This window comes from Pseudonaja textilis, chromosome 17 (genome assembly GCF_049901715.1).
Source record: "Pseudonaja textilis isolate UNSWEBS1 chromosome 17, rPseTex1.2, whole genome shotgun sequence".
Taxonomy (NCBI): domain Eukaryota; kingdom Metazoa; phylum Chordata; class Lepidosauria; order Squamata; family Elapidae; genus Pseudonaja; species Pseudonaja textilis.
In genome coordinates this window covers 2,189,739-2,202,759 of record NC_142006.1, presented here as the reverse complement: position 1 = coordinate 2,202,759, position 13,021 = coordinate 2,189,739, and the positions used below count along the sequence as shown (strand labels likewise).

The following is a 13,021-nucleotide window of genomic DNA, read 5'->3' as shown; positions in this document are numbered from 1 at the left end:
AATTTGGGGAGATATAATGATCTTGGGAAAATGATATTTGCACACATACTTATTGGATTTCCACTCATATAAACCAGGGAGTGACCCTAACTGTTTGAGAATATTTTCTTAACAGGGATGTTATTATCCACTATTAATGTACTATGATACATCAGTACTATTTTTTATGTATATATTGTAAATAGTGATATCTATTGCTGGTCTAAGACTATAATCAAGTTCTATTCTGTTCTGTTCTGTTCTATTCCATTCCATTCCATTCCATTCCACCATTCCTTTCCTTTCCTTATTCTTTCCTTATTGTATTCTGTTCTGTTCTGTTCTGTTCTGTCGCTGAAGAAGCTCAAACCGGAAGCTCAGCAGCCCAATCTCTTCTTAAAAACTCCCAGGGATGAAACCTCCACAACTTCTGAGGGCAACTCCTGTTGATTGCTCTCACTGTCAGAAAATTCCTCCTTATTTCCAGATTGTTCTTGATCAGTTTCCATCCATTATTCCTTTTCTGGCCTTCAGGTGCTTTGGAAAACAGGTTGACCCCCTCCTCCTCCTCTCTGTGGCAGCCCCTCAAATCTTGGAAGGCTGCTCTCCTGTCTCCCCTGGTCCTTCTCTTCCCTAGACTAGCCAGGCCCACTTCCTGCAACCGTTCTTCGTATGTTTTAGTCTCCAGTCCCTTCATCATCCTGGTTGTTCTTCTCTGCACTTTTTCTAGAGCTGGTTTTGCTTCTTCTGTGGCAATGTGGATTTATTCAGTAAAGTTTCCATTCTTAGTAAAATAATAATCCTTTTTCTGGGTTCGCCAACTGTGTAGATGACATTAAATCAGCTCTGAGCTTCCCATGCAAACAGTTTGTATTCCTTCTGCCTTTACCTACTGCCCTTTTTCATTGACCTGGTTAGGAATAGAATAGAATAGAATTCTTTATTGGCCGGGTGTGATTGGACACACAAGGAATTTCCCTTGGTGCAAATGCTCTCAGTGTACATAAAAGAAAAGAGACATTCGTCAAGAGTCAAGAATCATAAGGTAGAACACTTAATGATATTCAAAGGGTACAATAAGCAATCAAATCATAGGAGTTCCGATTGTTGCAGAGAGCTTTTAAGCTTGCAATAAATCTTTATACTCTTTGCATTGCCTGGATCTGCTGATTTTCCCAGCGCTGGACAATTTGAAACCTGTGATGTGTGTCCCATCTGGGCGAGATCTGCTCTGTGCTCTTGTGTGAATTATTGTAATGCCACCCAGCCCAGATATTCCTCTGTCTGGAGTGGAGATTAATGTTTTAAGTTGAGGTGGTTGGTACTGATCGAGAGATTTTCCTAGCTTTGGGGGAGAGGCGAAGCTGCCTCCTTAAAATAAATCCATGCATAGTTAAACCCAACCTATCCAGGAGGATAGTGATGCTTCCTGAAGGAAGATCAGAAGGAAGGAAGATCAGAAATGAAATATAAGGGCAAAAGTTGTTGTTTGGTTGCTTCATTGAATGTGCAGCCTCTTTCCCCCTGGTTCTCTCTGCTGGATTTTTTTTTTTTCACATGAGCTGGTGCTAAATTTGCGGTGCTGTTTTCTTCCATGGGTGGATAAACGCTTTTGGCGAGATGTTCCTTGGGAAGTTTTCTTTGCCACAAGAAAGACGAGGAGAGAGGGGTGGAAAAAAAACCCCATATCCCAGATTCTCTGGAGCAGAAAAGGAACGGTGACTGGAAGAAGGATGGTGTGGAGCCTTAAATGCAAAATTTATTAGTTTAAAACAAAAAACAAAAAAAAACCTTGACGTGGCAGATTACGTGGCCCAGCTGTGCCGTGTCCTTACATCAATGTGGGGATTTTCAGACGCGGCAGCTGCCTGGTTGAAGAGGCTACTTTGCATAAGAGTAGGGTTCCATTTGCCCTTCAGCTGTTCTGTGTGTGTGTGTGTGTGTGTGTGTGTGTGTGAGAGAGAGAGAGAGAGAGAGAGAGAGAGAGAGAGAGAGAGAGCTGAGCTGCGGGCTCCACCGACTTGGAACCAGCATTTTTTGAAATCCCAGCCACCCGTTGTCCCTGAGCCGTTGACACCATGGTCTTGGGGTGAGTTGCGTTATTCTCTGGAAGCCAAAACAGCTGCTCTAATGAGTTAACAGCCTGACATTCACATTTTTGCACTCTCTGAAGCCTTGCACGTCCCTTCTGGGCTTAAGAGAGCCAAGCAGGTGGGTGCAAAACAGAACAACAACAATAATAATAATTAATAATAGCAATAGCACATAGACTTATATACCGCTTTATAGTGCTTTGCAGCCCCTCTCTAAACGGTTTACAGAGTCAGCCTCTTGCTCCCCAACAATTTGGGTCCTCATTTGACCCACCTCGAAGGAGGGAAGGCTGAGTCAACCTGGAGCCTGGTGGGATTTGAACTGCCAAATTGTAGGCAGCTGGCTGCAGAAGTAGCTCGCAATACTGCACTCTAACCACTGCGCCACAGAGGCTCCTCAATAATACCTGAACAGTTGCTAGGTCCTTGGTTAGGACTCGAGCTGTTGAGCTATCAACCAGCCCCAAAGGCTGTGAATCTCACATAATAATAATAATAATAATAATAATAATAATAATAATAATAATAATAATAATAATAATTGCAAGCAGAAATAGAACGACTGTGGCGAAAGAAAGCAGAGGTGGCATCCGTAGTCATGAGAGTCTTCGTGTGATGACCCAGAGTATATCAGAAATATAACAAAATCCAAAATGTCACTAAAAGTCCTTTAATGCGTCCAACTTGGCTTCACTGTTTAATTGTTCACACTAGAGTAAACTATTTTCAAAATAACATTTCAAAGGCAAGGAATACAGTTCACGTTCAAAGCGCCGATAACAAAGACAAAACGGAATAAAGTTTCCACGACAGACCAGGATAGATAATTACCAGCTTCAGGAAGATAATCAGGGACAGTTGGTTGGAAGAACGCCAACCAAGATAAACCTTCTTTAGGAATCAAACACTAAACTGTCTCCAGCGTCGGTTAGCACGCAGGTCCAAACTCTTATGCAGCTCTCACACCTGCAACCCATGAAGGGGATCATGGCCCTCTCCTCCTGAGTAGACCACCTTTTACCCTGATCCTCTCCTCCCCGCGTGCCCTAGGATGGATAGGGGATGGGCCTGGGTCCTCCTCTGACTGCTCAGAGTCAGTCTTCACCAGGGGCATGACACTTCGGTGCGATCCCCAAAACCACTAGAGTACTGTTACGGGCACTTTCGTCATTGACAAAAATCCCCGTTGGTCAATTGCAGAAGGCAGCTTTACTAGGAACCGCTTACATCCTGCAAGGAGATCTTTTAAAACCCTCAATAGGTGGACGGAAATGCCAGATCCAGTCTAAATACCTGCTTAAACTGTGCTGTGAACTGTGATATAGGTAGCCCTCGACTTACAACAGTTCATTTAGTGACTGTTCATTGAGTGACGGCACTAAAAAATGGGACTTGTGATCATTTCTCACATGACCTTTCCAACATCCCTGTGCTCATGTGACCAAAATCCAGATGCTTGGCAACTGGTTCATATTTATGACCATTGCTGTGTGCTGAGGTCATGTGACCACCTTTTGCAACTTTCTGATCAGGGAAGTCAATGGGGAAGCCAGATTCACTTAACAACTGTGTGACTCACTTAACAACAGCAGGGATTCCCTTAACGGTGGCAAGACATTTTCATAAAATGGGGCAAATCTCACTTAACAAACGTCTCACTTAACCACAGAAATATTGGGTTCAGTTGTGGCTGTAAGTTCCAGAACTATCTGTAATTTATGATTTGAACGCCATTGGCATTGACAGAATGCCCATCGGTCAATTGCAGCAGGCAGCATTGCTTGGAACAGCTTACATCCTGCGAAGATGTTTTCAGCACCATCAAACTTCCACATCTGCCTACCCCAGGTCCTTGGGAAGCTCTCCAGAGGTGTCAGCCTTCAAGATTTTTTCTACTGCTTTGCCATAAGTAACGGGGGGGAGGGGATATGTCTGGGAAGAGAGCTGGAGGTGTTACATTCTTGTGTTGTGTAAATGAGGAGTGAGGGGGGGAATATAAATTCCTGCTCTTAAGTTTCTCTTCCTCGCTTAGCTTTCTTTTCTCTGCGCAGCTGCAAATCTTTATCAAAATATGTCAAGGTCAACGGACAGAGGCCTCATCACCACCTGAAGTTGCCCACATGATCATATTCACAACTTTTAATTGGAAGACTCCTTTGAACTATGAGGGGTGGGAACGTTTCCAACACGTTGTTATATGTGGTCTGCGCGCCTAATTTCTCAGATTCAGAATTCTATTTGATGCTACCACTTCACTTTCAGTAAAAGATTTCCTTGCTCTAACCTAAAGAGTCTTAAGTTTTTCTTTCTTGAATTTTGAATGGAGCACCACCTGACAGGGCCAAATCCAGTCTTAAGCATCTGGCTGAATGTGCAACCAATCATAATAATGAAATTTCCTCTTCCGCAGGGAGCAAGGTGGCCGGATCTTGTGTGGCGTGATGAGGATTGGTTTGGTGGCCAAAGGCTTGTTGATAAAGGACGACATGGACCTGGAACTGGTACTGATGTGCAAAGAAAAACCCACAGAGTCCCTCTTATCCCTCGTCAAAGACAATCTACCTGTCCAAATCCAGGTGAGCCCAGCTCTAGAAGCCCTGTCATATATATATATTTTGCCATCAAAAAAGGCACCAGGGCTTATTTTCGGGGGATGTCATCCACTGACTATACTACGTCGCCCCCGGCCTCCTTTTCGCTGTCGGAGGCCTTTGGGAACTTCTTCTGTGGCCAGCAAAGCTTTCCTGAAGGACTCTGGATCGATCCAGAGCTTTGTTATCAGCTCCAGGGGCCTTTAGGAAACCCTGGCCAACCTTGCCGGCTGCAGAAGAAATGGGCCAACAAAACAGGTGTTGAGATGCGTGAGGCCTGCTACAATTGTCCAAAGGTAAGTAGTAGGGCAGCTCCACCCCCCCCATCCCTATCCTAGCTTAATTTTTACTTGTCCACTCTGGAGTGGGTGGGATCTTAATTAGGGCTTATTTGGAGTGTAGGGCTTACATTGGGCCCACATGTAAAAATCAAGCTAGGATTTATTTTCAGGGTAGGTTGTATTTTTGGGGAAAGAAGGAATCTCCGGATGCTGCTTCTCCTCCCTGTTTATTATCTGGGTGTAAAAGAAATGTTTCCCGGTTGTTGTTTTTCTTCAACCAAGGAAAAAAATGGGGGCAGCTTAAAAATTCATCCCAAAGGAGCATCTTTTCAGTGGACAAAGAGGTTTTGCTGGGACCAAGAGTGTGTTTTATGCTTTCTAAGGAAGCCTTGGTCAGCACCTCATCTCTGCCAGAGATTCTAGAAGGCATTAAAAACAGCAACAAACCCAAATGACCATTTCCTCCCCAAAAGAAGACTCAAAAGGATCGCTTTGCTGGTGCTGTGGTTGTTGAAATGTTTATAGCTGCAGTTCCTGCAAAAACGATCGGTTAGCTAGGTGCCGCTGAGGTGGAGGTGAGGGCTGAGCGTTTCTCCGCCGGGCTCCAGCCCTTCTCCCCGCGGCTTGACGGAGGCCCGTTTTCTGGATATTGTTTCAGAAACTCACCGAAGAGAAGTACCACATAGAACACCATCCCAGCGAAGCGGCCATCGTCATCCGTAGCACAACGGGGCTCCCCCTCACCCTCAAGGTGACACTCACCTCTCCGCTAACCCGGGATGAAGCCGAGAAGAAGGACGGAGGTAAAGAGAGACGTTGGAAGGGAGAGGCTGAGCCTTGGGTGAAAGGGGTCTCACTTGTGGCCCCCACGGGAAGGGGGTTTATGCATTTGATCATAGAATAGCAGAGTTGGGAGGGACTTTGGAGGTCATCTAGTCCAAGCAGCAGAGCCTATTCCAAAGATGAGCCTCTACCTAGGATCGAACTCACAGCCTCCTGATTGTGAGGCGAGAGCTGCTTTCTGGTCACCAAATAGCAACAGCGCTTTACAGTGCTACTACAGCTCCCTCTAAGCGGTTTTACAGAGTCAGCCTCTTGCCCCACAACAATCTGGGTCCTCGTTTTACCCACCCCGGAAGGCCGAGTCAACCTTGAGCCGGTCAGGATCGAATTGCCGACAGTCGGCAGAATTAGCCTGCAGTACTCCATTCTCACCACTGCGCCCCTCTGCCGCCAAAGATACTGCTCGGATTTCTAGAAGTATAGAAAACGTGTAATTTCCTACGACGCTGCCTGATCCAAAGACTTGCAGGATTGGCAGCCAAGTGTGAAACCAGCACACTTCTGGAGTGAGCTGGTCCCGGACTGTAGAAAGCTTTGGATTTCTACAGACTGGAAACTGATGATCCGGTGGGTCCAAGGCCCAAGGGAACAGGGATTAGATGGGTTTTAGTGTGCCTCCAGCTCTGAATCCAGTTCAGAGGTATGGATTTGGGGCTAAGCATGAGAAGAAAATTTGCCACCTGACATTATAAACCTCCGGAGATAGTCATCTCTCTTTCACTGGATGCTGATTTGGAGGTAGGAGAAGCCGTTTCTTGGTTCCTTTCGAATGAAGTGGTTCTAGAAACCGTTCGAGTCGTATTTCCGTTTGTGCCCAAGGAAGAGAAAGGTTTCTAAAGTCAGTCCCTATTTTCATTCTCTCTCTATAAAAGCAAAATACCACTCGAGCATCGTCACAAAATCTCCTGAATTATAAAGCGTGCAAACTTGAAATTTGGCACTTAACGTTCCTCTTGGCTTTTAGGGGCTCACTAAGAAAGGATTTTTCGAAATGACCATCAGAGCATTTGTATTTCATATATTATAATTATTATTAACACGCTCTGATGCTAAGGAGTTCTACTCCCCCTCCCCACCTGAAAAGAAATTTCCTCCAAGTGCAAAACACAAGCAGAGGAGAGGAGTTTCCATTTTAGTTTTAGAGCACCAAGTAGCTTTAGTACAGAACAGTTGAGCTAAGCCACACCCAGGCTCCTTACTGTCTCCTTGCTCACACAGCAAATACTCTTTCAGTTTCCAAACAGCCCTCAACTCTCTCGCACACTGACAGGATACTAGGCAGGTTACCAGTGGATGCTGGTAGGCAGAGGCAGAATTTTTTTCCCCTTATTTTCCTCCCCCAATCTAAGCCCAACCACATAGTTTTGTAGCGAAGCACGGGGATTGAGCTAGTAATTTTATAATCTTATAAGGAAGTCCTTTGAGTTGGTTTACGTCCCACCAAGTGACCTTCAATTCACCACTGAAGTTTTCGTCTGCTTTGCTATCAGTTGACAATCAATATCTGGTCACTTTGCTTTAAATGCTGCCCGACGATGAACAGGAGACAATTAACGTGAGAAAAGAGTTCTGTCCAAACCATAAAATGTTGTGTGTTTCCTTTTCCTTACAAACATACTGACACGCCGAACGAAAGCTTGGTTTCCACACGGCCCAGTTGAAGTTACAGCTGACTTCCACGGACGAACCGGATGGTCCTTTGTGAAATTTTATCTGGTTCATTCCTCGCTGGGCCCCTTTCTCCTGCTTCTGTGTCTGCCTTGACTTTCCGTCTGCAAGAAGACACAGCGATGGCTGGTGTGATCTTCCGCGTCAAGGAGAGAACAGCAGTGAATCCAGCCTAATTTCACAGTCCCTCTCTTCTCAGGCCCCTCACAATGTGACTGTGGAGGTCTTTGTCCTTGGAATTAAGCCCAGGCATCTTGGATGGTTTATCCGTCAAAAAATCCAGGGTGGCTTTGTTTAATTGAATGGGTTTCCACCCCTCTTTCAGGGTCCTGTCCTGACTTGAACCATTGGCAACTGTCAGGGTCCCAAGTCACCCCCCCAGCAGAATCAAAACTCCAAGGCAGGCATATTCCTCAAAGCACAGATTTAATAGGCAATGTCATATTGGCACGTCTGAGGGACGCGGTGGCTCAGGGGCTAAGACGCCGAGCTTGTCGATCCGAAAGGTTGGCAGTTCGGCGGTTCGAACCCCCAGCGCCGCATCACGGAGGGAATTCCCGTTCCTTGTCCCAGAAGCTTCTGCCAACCCAGCAGTTCGAAAGAACGTAAAGGATGCAAGTAGAAAAATAGGGACCACCTTTGGCGGGAAGGTAACAGGGTTCCGTGCGCCTTCGGGATGGAGTCATACTGGCCACATGACCACGGAGACGTCTTCCGACAGCGCTGGCTCTTCTTCGGCTTTGTAACGGAGAGGAGCAGCGCCCCCTGAAGTTGGAAATGACTAGCATGTGACTTAGCTCCTTTACCTTATCGGCACGTCTGGGGGAAACCCGACTTTTAATATACACCCCTGGTTTCCCCCCAGTTAAAAGTAAAGTTTTCCTTGCCCTACCCCTGCACTCCATCCAATCAGGCCACAGTCCGAGGGTTCGTTGGTCTCGGATCCCACCTCCTTAGCACCTGGTGGGAAAATCCTTGGTTCCCAGAGGAAAGAATTTTATTTTGGCTACAATCCTCCAGCTATCTCTACTTCCCCCCTCCTGTTCCCCAGCTCGGCTCCTCTCCACTGTGACAACCCTGTAGGTGCCAAGGGGAAAATGGCTTCGGGCGTGACGGCAACTTCGATAGGGATGTCAGAGGTCGCTGAGCCCCCTTTCCCCGTGGTTCGTGTTTTTCTTCCTGAGCTTACCCCCATAGGCCTCTGCTTGCCTTTCCTCCTTGCAGTATCAAGCCAACATCACTGTAGGTCCATGAGTGCCATGGGTGGCACGCAGAGCCATTTGTGTGGGCACGCAAGCCCCAGCCAAACTTACCCGCACTGTGCATGTACGTGCCTCCCAGCTGATTTTCGGCCCATTTGAGGCCATTTTTGCCCTCCTGGAGGCTGCAGCCTTGGGAGGCTGAAAAATGGGCCTTCCGGAAAATACCGCAAGTGCCGAAACAGGCCCGTTTTTCGGCCTCCCAAGGCTGCAGAGGCTTTCCTCGAATCCCCAGGAGGGCGAAAACAGCCTCAAACGAGCCAAAAATCAGCTGGGAGCCACACCTGCGCAGTGCAGGTAAGGAGGCAGGTGTATGTATGTCGTGCGTGCATGTGTGTGAGGGGGGGGGGCAGGTGCATTGCATTGTGGGTGCCAGCACACACACACATTTTGGCACACCACCACAAAGAGGTTCACCTTCACTGCTGTAGTACCTGCGTCCTTGATGTTGGATCTGCTGCCTTTTGGAGCAGGCCAGCCAGGACTTCCTACAGTTTTGGTTGAGAGGGATCCACGCTGATCCCCAAAAAGGAGCCCAGAGCAGATTTGAGAGTTGTTCCCCGTGTCCTGGCCATCAACAACGTTCTATTTTTTTTTATGGTTGTTTCTGCCATCCTTTGAAAGGGGAAGCATTCGGCCCCAATCTAGGCATCGCACAAATTCTATTGTGGAAGGAACAAATTTGATTTTCCTGCCCTGATGCCACCGACTGGATCAGTTTAGCAGCAAATCTTGAACGCCCACCGTTCGGTTGGCAGTCTTCCCAAAACTGTGCATATGCAGACAAAAGAAGGGATTGAACGTGCTCTTTTTACTATTGTTTTTTTTTAAAAAATTATTATTAAAAAACACACAAACAAAAGCGTTTTCTATTATGAGTCCATTTATTAATTTTTGTCCATTTGCTGGCAGTTTTTCGATGTAGTAAAACTGTGTCTTTATGGAGGGTCTGTCATCTGGATGAATGGCTCCTCTGTTCGTCCATTCCCCCTCCCCTCCCAGTCCTTGGGGTGGGGGGTGGGGTGAATCCCTTTCCCTACCCTGTACCAGCTGCGGGGAGCAATGAATGACAGCCCTCCCGCAACCCAAAAACTCCCCCATCACAGTTGATCTGGTGACTTCAGGGATCTTAGCTTGGCCTGATGTAACCTTCAGATATTTCTTCAGTTCCACTTCCAAATAACTGAGGCTGTTGAAGGTGTTGATTTGCTATCATGATGGGTTCTCTTAGAGGTGTGTCTCTTTCCTCCTCACTCTGCCCTCCGTTGTTTTAATGGACTCCCCGTGGCTTGAAGTCAGGAGAAAAAGAGAGATGGGTTTTTCTGAGGGAAACCTGGGTTTCTGGGTAAAAAGCTGGTGTAAGTTGACGTGGCCCATTGTTGGGCCAAGAAAGAAGCCCAAGTGAGAAGAAGAAGAGGTCAATTAACCTTTAGAAGAAGGCCTCATGTTGACACAGATTCCACCATACATCCATTTGCAATGCTAATGCCCCTTCTTTCTTCACCCTGGTCTCCTCATGACCTATTGTATCTTCTCAACCTTACCTAGAACCTCCTTACTAACCTTTCACCACCATTGATGGACAGGCATGAACCGATGACCGTTTTCTACCCATGGTTTTTCCCCAACTGGTCCTCTTCCTCTCTTCCTCCACACCAGCTCCTCTTTCCATTCTTCTCTTTCCCCCCCTCCTCCAAGAGTTTCACTCTCACAATCGCCTCCTCCCAACCAAGAGGCACAACCTTTCGGAAACACCACAGCATAACTTCTCTCCACCCACCCCCCCTGTTGCTTTCCAAGGTCTCCCTCGCTCAACCTCTTCAGCATGGCTCCTTCAGGAAGCATTAACCAGCACTGCGAGGGGAAGGTTTTATCTTCCTCCAGGGAGAACCATTAAGGCAGAAGAAGGTTCACCGGGAGGTTCTCAGAATCGTCCGCCATTTGCTTTTCCTTCGCTCTGTGTTAATGGTTGCCCATCTGCACGAGTAGTGAAGGAAGCTGCTAGGACCATTCGTGGTTGGTGAGATGGCCTTGGAGATGGACAGTCTGTCGTTGTTGCTTTTTTTTCTTCCCCTCCTCTCAGGCCTTTCAAGCGAAGTCTTCGTTTACTCACCGATTGCCGTATACGAAGCTTAGATTTGAGCAGATCTTTCTGCCGTGTCTGGGCGGTTGTTTGTGAAAAACGCCGCTCTGTAAATTTGATTAATAAATCAACCAGACGCCATTCGCCTTCCCTCAGAAATACAAATGCTTCCAAAAGCTTAATACGATCCAAATGACTCCAGTTATCCATGGAAGGTGAGACCAGCGAGGTCCTTCCTCTCCGCGGAGAAAGAACCGTTGCCGATTAAAAGTTGGGGAGAGAAAAAACAACAATCACAGCTAACTTCCTTTTTTTTTTCTCGAAAAAAACAACAACAACCAACCAACCAACCCCTCCAAAATTTAGAGTTGTGTCCTTGTTGTGCTTGTGAGCCACCTGATGGCTAATCTTGTCAATGACTATGCAGCTTTTATTGGGCGTCTTGCAGACCCACCAGTAACCCTATGCCAAATTAAAAAAAAATAAAAATTAAAAAAAAAATCAACTCTGCTGCACAGTTCATAGAGGGTTGACGATAACCGTGTGAAGCTTTGTGGTTACTCAACAAGGCAAGAAGAGCCAACGCAAGGCAGATTTTTGAGGTTTACTCTCTTTTTCGGTTTCTTTACGCCCCGGTGGGTCCATGGTTTTGAGTCAAGGTTGAGGTCTTCCAACTTTGGCAACTTTACAGCTTGTGGACTTCCAAACTCCCCGAATCCAGGGTTTGAAGTCTGAAGTCTGAGTTTGAAGTCCACACAAGTGGTTAAGTTGCCAATGTTGGAACCGCCTGGAGTAAAGGCATTGCTGAAAGTACAAATACAAAATACAAAGCTATATATTGTGCTTCTGACCACATATTGCATTGTTAACATTCTTCCCCGGGAGAGACGGTGGTTCGGTGGCTAAGATGCTGAACTTGTTGGTCAGAAAGGTTGGCAGTTCGAATCCCTAGTGCCACGTCACAGAGTAAGCTCCCGTTCCTTGTCCCAGCTTCTGCCAACCTAGCAGTTCGGAAGCACGTAAAAATAAAAAAATGCAAGTACAAAAATAGTGGGAAGGGAAGGTCACAGCGTTTTGTGCGCCTTCGGCGGTTAGTCCTGCCAACCGCATGACCACGGAGACGTCTTCGGACAGCGCTGGCTCTTCTTCAGCTTTGTAACGGAGACGAGCACCGCCCCCTAGAGCTGGGAACGACTGGCACGGATGTGCAAAGAGAATCTTTCCCTTTACTCTTCCCAGCTAGCAATCTCGGTGTGCGTTCAATCACATCCAACAATTGCTTCCTCTCCTTAAAAAGCAAAGCTGGACAAACAGCAGTTCTGGGGAATTTTTTTCAGAAGAACACACTCCGACACGCCCTTAACTTCCGCCCCAGTTGCTTCTTTCTTGAGAGCTTGAGGCAGCTTGGAAAAAGTTGTAATTCTTATTGCAAGCTCCAAACACAACATTGGCTTGCCTTTAAAAAAAAAGAAGTAAAATTGGTGTGGTTGGTAACCATCACAGCTCCATCCCAAAAGCCGAAGGTGTGACTTGCCTGGGTCCTGCATGGATTTGTGCTGGTTTAGCAGGCTGGGTAGGCAAAATTTCTGAAATGCCCCGGATGCAGAATCTTATCCAGAGAGCTTTTGTGGTCCTGATACGTCCAAGAACCTCTTCACAGATCTCTCTCAGCAAATGTCTTCTCTCAAAATACTTCCACCTAACAAACCTGGCAAAGTATTTTGATGTTTGCTTCAGTCAATCCGTGTCTTATCTAAAAAAAAAAAGTAGAGAAAAATGGACGAAACCCAACAGATATTCCCGCTTTCCAAGAGTTTGTTGGGCCACGCCAACGTAGAAGGCTTCCAGAGGAAAAAGAGTGTAAATTTCAATGATTTGTGGCTGCCTGATCCAAATTGTGAGGAGAACATTTAAAATAACAACGTTCTCTCTCTGCAGATTCCTGGTTTTCTGGGGGTCTTGGCTCTGAGGGATTCTGACCACTGCTTTTTTTGAAAAGGGAGGTGAGCCTACCTAACCGAACGTAAAGCTTTTTAGAGAGCAGTTCTGCTCCCAAATTTTCTTTTTGCCTTGAGAAATCACGAGAACGATGCAAAGCCTCACACTTTGTATAGTCTGCCCCCAAGTTCTTTTTTAACCAATTAATAAGATCCCAGATTGTCTGCAAACACTGGAAAAAAAAAATGGCTTATATATTTTGCTTCTTGTTACGCAACGCCTAATT

The 13,021-nt window shown here is 46.4% G+C and overlaps 1 protein-coding gene across 12 annotated transcripts in view; it reads left to right on the top strand.

Annotated features, from left to right (window-relative positions):
• Nucleotides 1–13,021, top strand: part of STRBP (spermatid perinuclear RNA binding protein) — a 77,115-nt gene that overhangs the window by 43,524 nt on the left and 20,570 nt on the right. For all 12 annotated transcript variants that reach the window (XM_087914397.1, XM_087914398.1, XM_087914393.1 and 9 more), the window contains exons 4-5: nucleotides 4,483–4,648; nucleotides 5,603–5,747. In XM_087914397.1, coding sequence (XP_087770523.1) covers nucleotides 4,483–4,648; nucleotides 5,603–5,747 — 311 coding nt within the window. The remainder of the gene's footprint in view (nucleotides 1–4,482; nucleotides 4,649–5,602; nucleotides 5,748–13,021) is intronic.